Source organism: Harmonia axyridis, chromosome 1 (genome assembly GCF_914767665.1).
Source record: "Harmonia axyridis chromosome 1, icHarAxyr1.1, whole genome shotgun sequence".
NCBI lineage: Eukaryota > Metazoa > Arthropoda > Insecta > Coleoptera > Coccinellidae > Harmonia > Harmonia axyridis.
In genome coordinates, this window is record NC_059501.1 from 64,277,536 (window position 1) to 64,294,854 (window position 17,319).

General features: G+C 32.4%; 4 protein-coding genes across 7 annotated transcripts in view; 3 read left to right on the plus strand and 1 right to left on the minus strand.

The window, feature by feature from the left end:
• LOC123676240 (AT-rich interactive domain-containing protein 4B-like) overlaps nucleotides 1–11,073 on the plus strand; it is a 28,144-nt gene extending 17,071 nt beyond the window's left edge. For 3 of the 4 annotated variants that reach the window (XM_045612039.1, XM_045612027.1, XM_045612048.1), the window contains exons 16-21: nucleotides 1,846–2,131; nucleotides 5,239–5,470; nucleotides 5,586–5,698; nucleotides 8,941–9,210; nucleotides 9,268–9,487; nucleotides 10,608–11,073. In XM_045612039.1, coding sequence (XP_045467995.1) covers nucleotides 1,846–2,131; nucleotides 5,239–5,470; nucleotides 5,586–5,698; nucleotides 8,941–9,210; nucleotides 9,268–9,464 — 1,098 coding nt within the window. In that variant the 3' untranslated portion in view covers nucleotides 9,465–9,487; nucleotides 10,608–11,073. The remainder of the gene's footprint in view (nucleotides 1–1,845; nucleotides 2,132–5,238; nucleotides 5,471–5,585; nucleotides 5,699–8,940; nucleotides 9,211–9,267; nucleotides 9,488–10,607) is intronic. The other variant, XM_045612032.1, reaches the window with a different exon arrangement.
• Nucleotides 11,074–12,224: 1,151 nt separating this feature from the next.
• Nucleotides 12,225–13,286, plus strand: LOC123683715 (ER membrane protein complex subunit 7). The gene has a single exon (XM_045622621.1). It carries the CDS (start codon nucleotides 12,293–12,295, stop codon nucleotides 12,968–12,970), a length of 678 nt encoding a protein of 225 aa, XP_045478577.1. The 5' UTR covers nucleotides 12,225–12,292; the 3' UTR covers nucleotides 12,971–13,286.
• An 898-nt stretch (nucleotides 13,287–14,184) lies between these two features.
• LOC123683747 (uncharacterized protein KIAA1143 homolog) lies at nucleotides 14,185–15,323 on the minus strand. Its single transcript, XM_045622625.1, has one exon. The coding sequence runs from the start codon at nucleotides 15,017–15,019 to the stop codon at nucleotides 14,594–14,596; it is 426 nt and encodes a 141-aa protein (XP_045478581.1). The 5' UTR covers nucleotides 15,020–15,323; the 3' UTR covers nucleotides 14,185–14,593.
• An 80-nt stretch (nucleotides 15,324–15,403) lies between these two features.
• On the plus strand, nucleotides 15,404–16,284 carry LOC123683731 (28S ribosomal protein S17, mitochondrial). The gene is made up of 2 exons (XM_045622622.1): nucleotides 15,404–15,790; nucleotides 15,846–16,284. The coding sequence occupies exons 1-2, from the start codon at nucleotides 15,671–15,673 to the stop codon at nucleotides 16,203–16,205; spliced, it is 480 nt and encodes a 159-aa protein (XP_045478578.1). The 5' UTR covers nucleotides 15,404–15,670; the 3' UTR covers nucleotides 16,206–16,284.
• The last annotated feature ends 1,035 nt before the right edge of the window (nucleotides 16,285–17,319 follow it).

The following is a 17,319-nucleotide window of genomic DNA, read 5'->3' on the forward strand; positions in this document are numbered from 1 at the left end:
AAATTTATACAAAAACCTTAGTAGCCACCTCAAATATGCTCCTTTCATGCTGATTCCAAAATTGTATCTTTATAACTCATGTAAATGTGAAGTTATTGCTATTAATATACAGAAGGAGCAAATTCGACTGAATAACGAAGTATTGAAGATTCTATCATTTCTCATCTTAATCTGTACCTGATGATAAGGGCTTCATAAAAAACAACGTTACATAGTGATGAAAACTCTTTCATTCGATTTACTCAGGTAGTCGGAAGTAGAAATCAAATAATTCATGGGGTAAAAAAATGTATGAAAGTGTAAGTGGCCAACTTAAAAATAAATATGCCTTTCATGCCTTCGCTCTGAAATTCTGGGCGATATAAGGGGCATACCCGTAATGAAAGTCTTGGACGCCATCTACCCAGATGAAAGGATAGGTCTGGGTTCTATTTTATGGCCTCCTCGTTAGCCGGGCCTGAATCCGTTGGTTTTTTTTTAACTGGGGTTGTCTTAACGAAGAGGTCTACTCCGTGCCAATCAAAAATCTTAAAGAGTATCGTAGCCGTCTCCAGCAAGCTGCTTCAAAGATTTCCGATCAGTGTCATGCGCGAATTCTGCAGAAAGCGTTCATTCTTAGATGTCGCGCATGTATCAGAGTAGGTGAAAGACAATTCGACTATCGCAATAATTTCAGCAAAGAGTAATTAAGAATGGAAATCTTGATAAAATCTAAGAAATAAAATGAAAAAAAAGTTTTTTTTGAAATTTTTTTTTTAATTCTTATATTACCGGAAGTGCCGGAAATATTTTAGCTGAATCATAAACAATGTCATATTCCGAATTTTAGCTGAATCATAAACAATGTCATATTCCGAATTTTCAGATTTCAAATCGGCCCCGTTCTCCAGAAACGTCTAATAGGCCGTCGAACTTGAAACACCTGTATAATGTCTTTGTGGTTAGAATTATTTCAAAGAAATGATGTTTTTTATAATAATAAAAATACCATAATTTTTGACATTGCAGACATCTCAGCAGATCATATTAGCGATAAATATTGAAAGACTTTTTCAGAAATATACAGTCATTTCAAACTCCTTAAGAGAAGTCAGAATGTGTTCCTGTTTTTTCACATGGTCTCCATTTCATTTTGTCAAAATGAATACTATTATTATTATTATTATATATATTGTATACGTAAAACGTATACTGCCATCCTCAATAAAAAAAAGTGAAATGCGAAGCGCTTTGAAAATTTTTCATTTTAGGCACAACATATCTTGACAAAAAATGAAGACTACTCACTAGGCTATCCGAAAGGCAAAAAAAATCAAGTCATGCCATTTAAAAAAAATGGACTTATTGACATTTGTAAAGGTCATTTTTTTAAAATTGCAATGTCTTTCGGACCACCTGTAGGGTGATCCGTAAATTTTATAACTCTGAAAACTATTAAGTAGTAGTCTTATTTCTACCACTTTAAATTGACAGATGGAATATACGAAGTACGAACATTGTGCATCATTTTTCATGCATTCAGCTCTTTTTTTTATTCAACTTTATATTTCGTCCTGCTCAAGATGGACACCCTGATTAGCTGTTTCTTTAAACGCCTAAACCTAGAAAAGCAGCTTGAAGAAACCCTGTTTTGATTGCTTAACGATTAATTGTACTGTTTTGCTCCGATGGTCTTGATTGGCTGATTTGAAAACTTTTGGTTATGTGTTTTAGCTGTCATGTTAATCTACTTACGGCTCTTTTAAATTGCATTCTTGCAATTTTATACGTTTTATTTAATATATAACATGAATAATCTTTTAATCAACCAACATTATCTCATAATAAACTGTTGTTTTTTTTCAGGAAATGAAGGAGAATTGGGACAGCAATATGTCCGTTACTGAAATGCCTACCAATATGACAGATGAGTCACAGATAGAAGAGGAAAGAAATTTCAAATTTGAAGAATTTCCTCAAAAAGAAGAAAAACAAGAAAAGCAGAATGATGAAACGGAAACCAAAATCGCTTCTGATCCAATTAACATAGAAGATGAGGATAAGGCAGATGAACAAGATTCACACCTACACTCTATGTTATTATGTGAAGAGACAATTCCTAGGAGTCCTGCTCCTCCGGCTGAGACAAGTGGTGAGTTATACATATAATAATAATAAGAGAATTTATTCATGAAAATACATTCAATAAACTCTATAATATGCACAATTTAATTTTTTATCATACAGGGTGTTTCATAATATATGCCCAGGTCGTCAGGATGTGATAGCTCGTCCAAAAAGATGAAAAAGTTCCTATTAAGTTACCCTCTAAAACTCACCATTTTCGAAATACAAGGTGTTAAAATTGAAAAAAAAATCTTTTTTTGCGATTATTTCCAGAACCTTTTATCGTACAGAAAACATCTTTCGTAAGCATTGTTCAGTTATTCAGAAAATTATTTTAAATAGTTAACCTGTAGTTTTTGACGGATTGAAAGAAGTTTTACAGCAAAAACCATGTTTTTTAACATAAAAGTTATTCTTTTTTGTGTAGAAACATTGGCGTTTCAAATGGGAGTCTCAAAACCGTACTTTTTTCATTAGCGTAGAAGTTGGAGAGAAAAACACCCGTTTTTCCTTCAAAACCTTCACCAATTGAGACTGTGAAGAAAAATTCCGGAGAAAACATAGCTAATTATGATTAGAAATTTTTACAAAAGCTGTTTTCTGTACAATAAAAGTTTCCGAAGATATCGCAAAAAAAAACTTTTCAATTTCAACACCCCTGTATCTCGAAAATGGTACATTTTTGAGGGTAAGTTAATAAAAACTGATTTTTCAAATTTTGATTGATTTACGATTATGATATCACCGTGATAACATCGAATAATAAAAGAAAATTAGGATACATTCTTACTGTCTCGTACAAAATGAAAACTCAGAATTCGGATAATATACACCGCATGATCAACGCTCCTCTTATGTCTGGAAAAGCTGAAATTCATAAAGGACCATCTACGGCCCAAACGGGCTACTCATACCATTGCTCATACCAAAAAAGGATTAAAATTATAGAAGGATATTTCTCTAATTCTGTGGTTACTCCGTTCATTCTTCCACATCTTGTAGAACAAAATCGTGCGAGAATATATCAGAAACGCACAGTTTTCATGGTTACATTTTATTATTCTATGTTGGTACTCCAAACTTTCCGCCACGGCTTTATCTGCCAATTGACCATATTCACCGTCGCCATATTGTTTTGCGACAATACCAACTACCCAGTGTTCCCAACGGAGAAATATTGAGTTTACTAGAAAAATACCGCTAATATCAAAAATATTATCAGCCATAGAGATTATTTTTCCACTGACTATTTCCAAAAATGAAGCGAAGCCTTCATTTATACACTCGGCCACAATTAGTTTGTTCAGAAAACCACCTTTCACTAATGTTTTTATTTCCAAAAGGTGAAATTTTTGCAAAATATTGTCCCAAACAAGCCTATCTGACGTAGCAGCCAGAAAAGGTACACATAAACTTCACTTAGAAACTTTATATTGTGGAATTTTTCTAGTAAACTCAATATTTCTTCGTTGGGAACACTGGGTAGTTGGTATTGTCGCATAACAATATGGCGACGGTGAATATGGTCAATTCATCAATTTGCCTTAAAGAAATCAGTTCTGCCAACCAACATTTTTCAAGCCAAAAATCACTAAATGATGTTTTTGGAAATATTTCATTAATTTCAATAAGAATGCAATGAATTAGAGAAAATAATGTATAATACTCGTACAGAAGGCTCATTCTACCACTCGTTCATTCAAAAACTCGCCACTTCGTGGCTCGTTTTTGAATTTTGAACTCGTGGAAGAATATCAATGCCTTCTGCACTTGTATTATAAATAACTATTCTCTAATTATGTGGTTATTCCGTTCATTCTTCCACCTCTCGTAGAACAAAATCGTGCGAGAATATTTCAGAAACGCACAGTTTTCATGGTTATATTTTATTATTATATGTTGGTACTCCGAACTTTCCGCCACGGCTTTATCTGTCAAATTTGAAATTTGCCTTGAAGAAATCAGTTCTGCCAACAAACATTCCTCAATGCAAAAATCACTAAATGATATTTATAGAAATATTTCATTAATTCCAATAAAAATGCAATGAATTAGAGAAAATGATGTAGAATACTCGTACAGAAGGCTCAATCTAACACTCGCTCATTCGAAAACTCGCAACTTCGTGGCTCATTTCTAAATTTTGAACTTGTGGAAGAACATCAATGCCTTCTGCACTTGTATTATAAATAACTACAATTCTCAAATTCTGTGGTTAATCCGTTCATTTTGCCACATCTTGTAGAACAAATTCGCGTGAGAATATATTAGGTCCACAAAGATTTCTTGGTTATACTTTATTATTACATGTTCTACCAACCCTCATTTTTCAATGCAAAAAACACTAAACGTTGTTTCTCTATTTCAGTATCGTGATAAGTTCATTACAGTACTAAAGACGGTGCTGTAAGGAACTCATTACAGCATTGTTTTCAGTTATATTTTTCGTTTTGTGATTGACTACACTGATTTCCGATCCTATCAAATTTCAATACACGTCAATTGTCGATATAATATGGATAAAGTGAAATGATATGCATCATTATTCGCAATTTCTCTTAATTCTGGTGGTGTTAAATAGATTTCGTCAGACATAATTCACGAATGTAATGCGTAATTAAAAATTATTTCAAAATTCGAAACGTACGATTCAAATTCTGTGATCCGTTAATTTTCGTAACGGTCACACCAACTGCCAAGATACAATACAAAAGACACTAGGATGTATAATCTGAATTTTTTATTGAATTTCGACAATATTTCACAAAAACCTAACTGAACTAGAGAAAATATCGTCTAATACTCATTGCAGAAGGCAATTCCATCACTCATTTCGCATTTGTGTTGGAATAGGAGGTCATTTTGCAACTTCAGAATATACTATTATAAAAATATTCAATTTCAATTAATTTCAATAAAATTTCAGTGAATTAGACAAAAAAATGTATAATACTCGTACAAAAGGCCCATTCTAACACACGTTCATTCGAAAATTCGTCACATCGTGGCTCGTTTTTGTATTTTACACTCGTGGAAGAATATCATAATGCCTTCTGAACTTGTGTTATAATTTTTTTATGCTAAACTTTCGGTTTACTTGAAGCAATATTCTTAAAAATTTGTTTTATTCAGTTGAGGAGCCAGTTCGGCGTAGTAAGTCTGCTTTAGAAATGCCATTTGCCAGTGTGCCAGGAAGCAGTAATAACAAGAGCATGCTCCTTAATCCAAATCCTGTCAAATTACTTCAACAACCATCTTTGATAATGCAAAGTGAAACAGAAAATGCCAGAAATAGTTCGCCAACATTGATCAACTCTCCACTTAGTTCACCGGAAAGTACTCTCAGCAATTTGTCCCCTAGAGGGTAAGTTACATAATTCGTAGTGAAATAAATTCCTTTGCTTCTATGGGGGGTCATTTGCCTCCATTTTGATCTATAAAATACACCTTTTGCAATTTTCTTCTTAATTTTTTTTTAGAAATAATGGTGGATTATCTCCTTATTCTCATAATAATGACAATACAAACAGCAGAAATGATTATCAAGAGAAGAGAACAAATTCGAACAAAGTTTCATCCTACAGCGATGAAGGTAAGTAACATATAAACATTGACTTATATCAAGATGAAAATATTGAAACATACTGAGATTAATGTGTATTACGTCATTTCCCTAATCATAACAAGGACAACAAGTTCTTTATTGATAAGAATCAATAGGCCATCGACCGAGGTCCTTCAGCCATGTACAATTGAAAAAGAAAATATATATACATAATCACTATGAGTTTTATCAACATCATTATTGTAAAAGTAAAATAGGTAAAAATAGATGGAAGGTCTTCATGTGTTGAGGTATCTTAAGCTTTCGATTATTGTTGATGATGGAAATGTTCTTGTACTGTGGTGTGTTCGAAATAAGTTGTTTATTTCTTCAGTTTCAAACAGTCTTTTGGAGAACCTTTGGTTAAGATGTATTATTCGTTCTTTAATTGGTTGAATCTCGGTTTTCTGATACAGCAACTCGTTTGGCGGATTGTGAAGCCTATTCAGTGGATGCCCCTAATCATATCATTCCTGTTTTGTCATTTTCAACCCAATTACAAATATTCAATTAATGAGAATATATGCAGGGTGTCCCAATGCATAGGAGCCACCCCCGATATTTCTCATATTAATAATAATAATAATATTTATTTCAAAGATTATCACAGATACAACAGGTGCAAATGATAAAATTGAAACATGTCAGACGAAATCACAGTCTAATGCTGGATGATGGAACAGTAATTATAATATTCATTTAGATGATAAGGTTCTGCATCAAGGATAAACTGACGAACTCTTGTTACATAGAGACTCACACTATCAATAGCCCAGAAATGTTTTGGGAGAGCATTATATAATTTCATACAAGTGTACATTGTGCTTTTTTGAGTGAGTGTGAGTGAAACCTTTGGCAGTTGATAAGGAATCATTTGTCGTGTATTATTTAGATTCTTCAAGTCAGAAAACAGTTCTTTGTGTTTATAAATGAATAGCAAAGATCTAAAAACAAACAAGCCGGGTACAGTCAAAATATTATGCCTTTTAAATAAACCTCTACACGATTCCCGAAAAGGTAGTCTTAACATCGACCTCAACGTCATTTTTTGAGTAATGAAAAGGGTATTAGTATGTGGGCTGTTACCCCAGAATATTATTCCATATGACAGCAACGATTCAAAATTTGCAGAATAAATTATTTTCAATACATATAAGCTAACTTGATGCTTCAAAACGTTGATCGAATACAAGACAGACAGCAGTCTCCCATTCAAGTAATCAACATGTTGACGCCACTTCAAGGTAACATCAACATGGACACCCAAAAACTTAATAGACTCACTAGTTGTAATATCATTATCAAGAATCCTTACTGACAATGGAAATGAACGACGAGAGCGATCGCTATGGAAAAAGATAAAGTTAGTTTTGGCAATGTTTAACTTATTATGTTGTATATATCCTGATAAACTGATATAAGAAATACGAGTCGGTCAAAGGAAATTCCAATACCTTAGAAACGTGTTGTTACTCAACTCTTATTATTTTTGAATGAAAAATCGAAAATTTATCCACTTCCTGGTTTACAACAGGTTCACATGACAAGCGCTTAGCGCGTGTTTTGACCTTGCGCGTTTACAAGTACATACATGCATTTTATTCAAAACGTACATGCTAACGCTCGTGTGCGTTGGACACTGCGTTACCGCTTGTCCGTTGTCAGCGCACGTCAACGCGCGCTTTGATATCATAGGTTTTCTATTGTAAAGGGTGTTTCACGTAAGCGGATTACTGAATTTTGTGGCTTATCCTTTGAGCAATATTGAAAAATGACCCATCACAATGATAGTATTTTTCACGGGCTATCCAAATAAGTTATCGGAAAAACTATAGATCCAAGGAATGGAAAGTTATTGAGGAAAAAAATTTTTTTTTTTGCAAATTTGACTTATTCTCATAATGAAGTCTATAGACTAATTCTGACCAATTCTCCATTTGAACATCCAGTTTTCGAGAGAACAGAAGATTTTTTTCTTGCAAAATATATTTCATAATATTTTCCCATATTTTCTGAATACTCAATCAATAGTGAGTCCGAATCTGATCTGATCTGATTTCTGATATCTTATTATTTCGAGATAGAGATCGGGGATCCTTGAAGATTTTTTTTCCAAGTCCTATAGTTCTCGGAATGGTTTCAGTAAGCATCAAATTTGGGACAGCCTGTACAGATATTTTCAAAAATATTCAATAATGAAATACATATTTGTATAAGTGCATGTACAGAATACATCTTCCATCAGTTCTTCTTCTTGATAGTGCCAATCCGTTATCGGATATTGGAGACCATTCTGGCTATTGTGACCTTATTCACTGCTGCACGAAACAGTCCAATTGTTGTTTCCGAGAACCGGACTCTCAAATTTCTGAGCCACGAAATTCTCCTTCTGCCGGGGCCTCTCTTTCCCTCAACCTTGCCCTGCAGTATTAGCCGGAGAAGGCCGTATCTTTGTTCATTCCGCATGATGTGGCCCAAGTACTCCAGTTTCCTCCTCTTCACGGTGTCAACAATTTCAGTTTTCTTGTTGAATAATATTAGCACCCTCTCATTGGTCATGTGCTCTGTCCAACTGATTCGGAGTATTCTTCTGTAGAGCCACATCTCGAATGCTTCAAGCCTCTTACACGAAGCTTCAGTAAGCGTCCATGACTCCACCCCATACAGAAGCACAGGAAAGACATAGCACTTCAGAAGTCGTATTTTGGTCTTCTTGTTCAGGTCGTGATTCGTGAAAAGTTTTTTTCATTTTAATGAAAGCTGCTCTTGCCTTTTCAATTCTACAGCGGATTTCCCTCGAATGATCCCATTCATCATTCAGCGTAGTGCCGAGGTACGAAATTGTTTTGACTCTCTCTACCATTCTGTTGTCGATGTAAAGTTGTCCTTGTAATGTGGAATTTTTGCTGACTATCATGAACTTCGTCTTTTTGATGTTAATGGATATACCAAACTCCTGACTTATCCGGACCAATCTGTTCACAAGCCCTTGCAGATCCGAGAGATTATCGCAAAATAATACGGTGTCATCTGCGTATCTTATATTATTCAGTTTTCTTCCGTTCACACTGATACCACTCGAAACGTCACGAAGCGCAGTACTGAGAATCTCTTCGGCATATACATTAAGTTACGAATAGTTAAAACTTATCTTTTGTTGAAACTGTTTATAATTAACCAAGTAGTAGGTACAAATATTTAGAGTTCTTTATTTTGGGTATATTTGATAGATAGTCAATTGGTATGCGAATCGTCATCACAGAAGACAAATAGCAAGGATGATAGACCATCTACCTCTACAGGAAGAAAAAATAAAAGGGCTTTTCAATCAAACACTCAACCAATTTCGGTCAAACGAAACAGAAGAACAACAAATAGGTCAGGACATAACAGTGAGAGCGAAGAAGATACCTCAGACCATTCTCCTGCAAGTAGAGTGATATATAAAACGGAAAAGCGGTCAGAAAGACCCTTAAAATATGATTTCCGAGCAAATCTAGGTAAATCATTCAATTTGACTCTTTTCTAAATGAGTGTACTAACTTGTTTTTTTTCAGATGGTGTTGTTGATAGAAATGAAAGGATCAATATCATATTACAAAAAATGTCAGCTTTAAGAAAAACATATTTAGATGTCAAGGCAGAATTAGCTGATTTAGATAGAAGGAGAAAGAAATTTAAGCGAAGGCAACGAGAAGGTAGGGACAGAAAACGGAAAGAAAGAAGAGATAAGCATGACTCTCCTCCTCTCTGATCCCTTCAAGCTTTTATCACTTGGTAAAATCATTTTTTTCTGTTTAAATAACGGGCTGTTCAGGAGGGGTTTATTTTTAATGATTAAGATTGCTTCTTGATAAGGGCGTGTGATTTATGGAAGCAAGGAGAGCATTGTTTTGACAAAAAAAATTAGTATCTAAAATTTAAAAAAATATTCAAACATAATTTATAACATCCTAAATACATAATGTAAAGATCAAATCTTCGAAAAAATAACCATTCCAAATACAACACTGCATGAGCTGCTTTTCATGAAAAGGGTATAGGATTGATGATAACAATGTTAATTCGTTTGTAAAAATTCAATATTTCCATTTAATGTAGATAATCCTGAAAGATTTATTTTGTTTAGTTTAACTTTGTTGTCGTTTTGAATATTTTATAGTGTTATTTTTTTTGTATATTGTTAAATAGGCCTTGTTACCAGTACTTGTACTGTATTAGAGGTCAAGAATAAAGAAGTAAATAAAAAAAAAACATGAGAAAAGCTCACTTCGAAGCATAAAGAAAAGAATCTATCTTGTTTCGAGGTGCCACAAACAATAACTTTTCCATTTAAATAAGGAATTAAATATGTTTTGATTGTTTTACTACTGAATAAGCAGATATAAGCTTTTTCCTCTGAAATGTCAAAATTCACGTTGACCAATATAATTTTTGTCTGATGGATGTGACAACTCAAATTTGAAAGGACAATGTCTATAACGTAAAGCTTTTTGTAATTTCACTTCATGCCTGATTGACATGCAACATTTCAATTGTCGAAAGTGTGGGAGATGGGGAATATATTGTTTTTTTTAGACCTTGTTTGCTTTTGGTGTTTAAAATGTTGACTGTCTTGCCTGAAGCTCTATGCAGGCCATTAGCGGAGAGAAAGGTTTTAGAAGAATACGAATTGAACAAACTTTCTCATTCGATTTTTATAGATTGCTTCCCTGCTTCCAAATATCACCGCATGCCACATCAAATATTAGTTCATGTTATTTGGTTTAATGAAATAGATTACAGCACTTCATCACTATATCAGATATTCTCATTAGACAGCCCCTTTTTTTCTCTCTTATATTATTATTGAAATTTTCCCAAATCATTAGAAATTCAATTATTGTCTCAATTACAGCTTTCAAGACCATGAGACAAACAGTATCTTGTATATGAAATGGAATATACACGAATAATGAAATAGAAGAACCATGAGGCGTCAAATTTTTTTATAGTTAATTTTGCGATTTTAAGATGTTCATATATATACTGAATTCTGAAATGTCTGTCAAGTTTCCTTCTTTCCAGAAGGTTTAAATTGTTATATTTTACTCTGAAGAAGTCACTGCTGTAAATAAGAACTGTTTATTTAGATTTTTGTATATAAAATGGACTTAAAGTATTTGTTATTGATAATTTAGTTATTTATTCAAATTTTTGCAATATTTTATTCTGAATTGTCTAAATGTCTTATTATATTTAGATGACAGTAATTTTTTAGAAATTTTATAGTGAATGATTTTTGTGATCATTGTTTACTATTAAAATGGAATGGAGTAACATGTACAAGTTTAATCTTCCCAAATATAATTTTCATTATGTCATTATGTTTGATTATTCATTTCAGATTCTACCCTAATATGAAAATTTTTTTTGTAAAATATTTTTTTGTGCCATTGTTTCAGGGGAATAGCGGGCTATTTTTCCACCAAAATAACTAAATAATAAAAAACTGATCTGCGAGTAGTAACAAACGATTAGATTCGAAATATAAAATTTTGTTCGTTAGATTAACGTTTTTTCAGAGACTCTGAAGATGAACTTGAAATAAGTTCGAAACTGAGCGGTTACACAATGTAATCCCCTAATTTTTGGTAGTAAAAACCTACAAAGTATATAACTTGTATTAAGATATATTATTTCGTTAAATTTCAAATTTTGAGCCGGGAGTGGCCTCAAAAGATATGGGTTGACTACGGATGACAAATCCGTGTCCAAATACACTTCTGCTTGTCTCATTCTGTCCGTCGTAACAAACCATTACTCTTGAACGGAAATGGTTGAAGTCATTGGGCTAAATTCTAGTAGGGGAACTGTTGAAAATTTTGTGTTCCTGTTTATTTGTTGAAGTTCTCGAATAAACTTCATTATTATTATTATTTCAAATTCAATCAAGACGAAATTTGCTCTTGAACGTGTAATGACAATTTGAAGCCTTGTGCAGAATTTAATCTTGTTTGAGATACCATACTAAATAAAATTCGAAAAAAATATCCAATATTTCCGTAGCAACAAATCTGACTAGGTTGAATTTCAGGAGGATCTTATCATCAGAATTTCTCAGATAAACTAACTGAAAACAGAGACTCCAAGGTCCAAATAGACGAATGAATCGAGCGCTAAAATGCTCCTAGTACCAACTTAGTTTTTCGAATTGTTTTTGTTATGTTTGAATTATCTAATAATCCGAAGCTAGTCTTATAAATTTCCTTATTACATTTTAATTTTGAGTACAAAATTTTTATTTTGACTGCTAAAGATTTATTTATTTTTGTTTTTGGCTAGTATCAGAATTAACATCAATTAACCTGTTTTTCAAGAACTAGAGCTGATAGAAAAATCTGGGTTGTTGCAATTTTCATATCAGCAAATAAAAATATTTAAAATTTTGTTAGTCATCGCCTTTTTGCTCTGCTTTGATAAAACGGTTGTGGCCATTGAAAGAAGAATGAATAATATTCTTTTATTTACTCTGTCACTCATTGACTCAGATAATTTGAGGTTAAGTTTGAACCATAATAATTAAAATATTTGATATTCAAGATGAATTATCTTTTTCCTCTAATTTCGATTGCTTGTTTTTACTTTCAAAATGTTAACTCTGAAAATAGTATGGAAGATGAAGGCGGTTCAGGAAGATATACAATTGAAGGTCGGGTTTTTCCACTCTCCGACCACCAAAGCAATTGGCAATCTAATACAAGAATACATGTTAACGGAGGCGAGTTCTTAGGTTTCTTAAAGAAAGATGGGTCTTTTTCTGTGCATAATTTACCTTCTGGGTCATACATTGTTGAAATTTTAAATCCTGAATACTCTTTTGAACCAGTTAGAGTAGAGATAAATCAAAAGGGTAAATTTAGAGCAAGAAAAGTGAACCATATTCAAACATCTTTAGTCGTTTCCATACCATACCCTCTTAAACTAAAAGCTCTTGGTAGAACTAGATACTTTCAACAGCGAGAGCAATGGAGAGTGACAGACTTCTTATTTAATCCGATGGTATTGATGATGGTTGTGCCACTCATAGTTATTATGATTTTACCCAAAATGATGAATGATCCAGAAACTAAAAAAGAAATGGAACAGATGCAGAGTTTGACCAAATTTGAAATGCCAGAGATGTCAGATATGGTTACAAATTTATTGACTGGTGGTTCAAATTCTAATACTGCTTCTCAACAAAGTAAACAGAAACAAAAAATTAAAAAGAGACAGTGAGATATCTATTCGAACTTATTCCTAAATAATTGTTCAATTCAAGTATCATATGATATTGCAATCATCCCTCACATGTTGTTATGATTATTTTTCAAATAAGTTATTATTATTATTTTAAAATGGTACCTCTGTGAGGAGAGGTGAATTAATGAAAATTGAAAGCAAGTAAATTATGATCTTTCAAATTTTTTGGATGCCAATAATAAAATGTATGTTTCTAGTTAAAAATACATGTAATAGATATTGATGTCAAAAGACACAGTATAAATAAATAAATTATGTCAGAATAGTGATGTATTAAAGATATATATCTACAGACAATATATTTTCTTGCATTATGAGACATTCCCCATTTAAACCAATCGCATTTGTAAGTTAATATCATTACAATTAACTCTATATGAGGAATCTGCCGAATATATTATGAATGTTGATTTAAAGAAATGGGAAGATAAATATGCATTGAAACGTAACTAAATTAATTATGTGTTTTTGGCATTTAATACTTGGGCAGTATGAAAGCTTTTCTAGAATTAAAAAATGATATTTCTTTACCAGTACCTTTGAATATTTGTGGCTAAATAAAAAATGGTTTGTATTTCTTGTTCAAGCCATAAGTTCGAGATGTACACAGCACAGATTTCGAAACAGGTGTCAACCATTCTGGCTTTAATTAGTTTATTTGCCACTAGCACCCTTAGAGATCAACTGTATATTGGAAAATTTCTGCAGTTCTGGTTAAGAGTTCAACATGAAATTTTGAACAAGGCTTTGAATTGTAATTTATATGTAGCTGTAAATTTTCATCTCAAACAAATCTGCAGTGTTGAAATGAACAAAAAATCCAAATTTCGAATAACCATAATTAAGGAACCCCTAGTTCGATTTTGTCCATTAACCCTGCAAATTTCAAGTTTCTAGGTTCTTTTACTCGAAAATTATCGTGTATACGGAATGGTAGAATCTGATTTGAGGATAGCTTTGTTATCAGTGAGCTGAACCTTATGGTCTAAGTCCATTCCCACCTCAAAATTGAAAAATAACAGACATGACAAAATGATAGAGCGATTAGTTCAGAAAACGAGCACTTAAAAAAATAGTTTTGTCTTTTCCACTCAAAAAGAAAAAACAATTAAATGTAGGATTATTCTGTAAAAAAATATATCGTTTGGTTTAAATGTAGAAATACTAATGAATTCAATAAAAGTCAAGGATAAAGGAGCTACAAAAAAATTTTAATGCAAATTAAATAACCATTTTGGAAAAATAATGAAGGTTGTAGCTAGTTATTCCACATTATTTGTTTGAAATATATGAAAAATATAAATACAAGTGATAGAACTGTTGATTTAAAAACAAATGAGATTTATCATTTGTTTATTTCAAAAAGTTTAGCTTCATCCACTCGAATTCTTGATTTTAACCATATGGAGAATATTAATTATCATTCAGTTCCCTTGTCTATGACTACAATCCTGCAATAAGTAATATTTTTTGTCAATGCATAGAGTGCCAAAAGTCTCCAATAAATTAATTAAATGTTTTGTCCAATCAAGGCTTATATTCACGATTTATCACATCTGGATGACAGTCGTTGGAAAGATATCTTTCATAATTATAAAACTATGAATCATCATTTTCTTCACTATCAAAAGATAAAAGTCTCTTATCCATAACTTTCTTTGAGCTCTTTTTTTTTGATTTAGTAGTAGAGGTATTTTTCGATGTTTTGGTAGTATCATTTCCATCCTTGCTAGGTACTTTGAAAACTATGGGTTTACTTAAGTCTGCTGGTTCTGAGGTTTCTTTTTTCTCAAGTGCAATTCTTTCTGCAACTACTTCTTCAGCTGTTAAATCACCAGTTTTTAAAACAACAACTGTTGGTTGTTCTTCATCGTTGTCCTCGAGATCATTTCCTTCCAAAGTTTCTAGTTCTTCTCTTTTGGTATCTATTGTAGGACCTTCTTGATAACCAACTTGAGCTTTCAACTTTTTCAAAAAACTTGGCTCTTCGGGTTTTGTGAAGGAAATGTTTCTTTTCTTAGACATCGTAAATCATGAGATTATGAGAAAATCAAGTAATAATTATATTCACATTGGTCATTGGGATTGTTATTCGAATAATTATTCCAATATTTATCAAATAAACTCAATAAACGTGTCTATGAACTACATTCAAATTTATTGTCAACATCATTTCACATAATAACTACTGAACTGAGGGATATCTTTCATCAAATATTCGGTACTATAGTTTTTACCACTTTTTAAAACGAGGACTAAAAATTCAACTTTAGCTGCATTTATTGTGTTTTGAGTAGATATAGCCGATTATTTCCATAATTGTTGGATTACAATGCTCCTGTCCTATGAGTAGACCATATAAAAATATTTATGAAAGTAAACTACCAAAGAAAGACTAACTTGTAGTCAGTGAGTGTAGTCAGAACAGATCTAATTTTAGAATTAACCTAACTTCTAACTACAGCACAGCTTACCATCAAGGAAATTCGAAAAATATCTCATAAGAAGAGGTTCGAAGACAAATTTTATCAAACCAAAAAAAATTATTTTTCGTTAACTTCGACATCTAGAATAACGATATTCCATTGATTGCAGTTTGATTTTTGGAGAATTGTCTTGGCAACCAAACAACATATAAATAATTAAATTGAAATTATTTCTACATAATTTAGCGATATGGCTTTAAAAGCTGCTAGTAAAGTTCCTATGTTGCTTGGTCAATGTGTTCCTTGCATAAAACAGAATGCTTCAAAATTCAAGATCAAACGTTTAGAATTAGACACTTATCTCAATATGGTAATACATATATTTAATCAATTATTTTTGTTCTAATATACTATTTGTGTTTCAGTATTTTCCAAAAGTGGAATACATTTACGCTCATGATCCTTCAAAGACTTGTAAAACAGGAGATGTTGTTTTAATAGAACAGCTACCTGAAAAAATGACAAGGCTCATCACCCACAGAGTGAAGGATATCATTTACACTTTTGGGGATATTACCGACCCATTAACTGGTAAAAAATGTATAGCTGGCAAGTACAGAGACCATATAGAAGCTGTTAACAAGATTTATGGTGAGCAAGACTCGAGATTCAAGTATGAAGAAGCACCAGACAGAGGATGGCAAGAAGATAAGAAAGACTTTTCACATGCGGAAACATACATAAAATATCATGAATCAGGAGAAAATCAGCCATATGCATATTAATTTCTGTTTATATTCAATAAGATCTTATTGTGTATGTTGAAGAAATCAAATATTAGTATAAAATAGATTTTTAATTCAATGAAAGGCCTTTTATAACCAATCGCTAGGAAAATTTATTCTCAAGAATTTTTAATTATTTGGGGATCTTATCAATTCGAAAACATTAAAACAGATGTCATTCAAAGTAATGATAATTAGGAAATATTTATCTTGAAACCTGTTCAATTTTACCCTCAGATTAGAATGATCAACAAGTGCCTGAAGAAATCGTTGTTAGCATGAGTTTGATTATGCTCTTGTGGTCTAAAGTGAAAACTTTAATATTGTTTGCTAATATGAAATTTTTAGGTTCTTTGCTTTTGGGCACCATACTGCCTCATCCTTTCCCCACTAAAATCAGCTCTCTACAGTAGGTTACTTTGAGATATCAACACTATTTTCTGCTTCAAAGTCTTGATTTGCTTATGCTCGACACCCACTGTATATTCAAAAGCAGTGAAATGCCTATGGAACCATTTATGTCTCAAGAAGAATACCCATATTATATTTAATTGCAATCAGACTAGAAAATGCAAAATAATAAGATGTTTCTATGGAAATACTCAACAAATACCGAACATCATAAACATAATAAAATGCGGAATATTTGTGTTTAGGATGTTTTACGTTTGTCCATGACCAAAAGAGCGTCAATTTCTATTGAATCATCATCGACCCAATCCAAACATATAAAGTGTAGTAAAAATAAATTAATTATTTTTCCAATATCGCGTTGTATAAGTCCGATTGGGTTCCACTAGATGACGTTAGAAAGTTGAGGTTTCGTACTACAAAAACCTTTCTGACAGTTTTGTGATTGGTTGATTCAATTTGGTTTGTGCTATATTTTACAGTTTTTCTTCGATAAAGGTGAAGATGCAAGCCAGGCGGCTGAAAATGTGTTTATGGTCCTGATATTGTATAGTATATATCCAAAGTCACTTGGAGGAAGCTGAATATTTCGATTGTACAAGGCCTGTCCAAATTTTCAGAAATTCCTTTGGAGCCAGTGAATTTATTGCCTAACAATACTTTCAATTAAACCCCGGTATTTAACGGAACGCGGTATCCACTT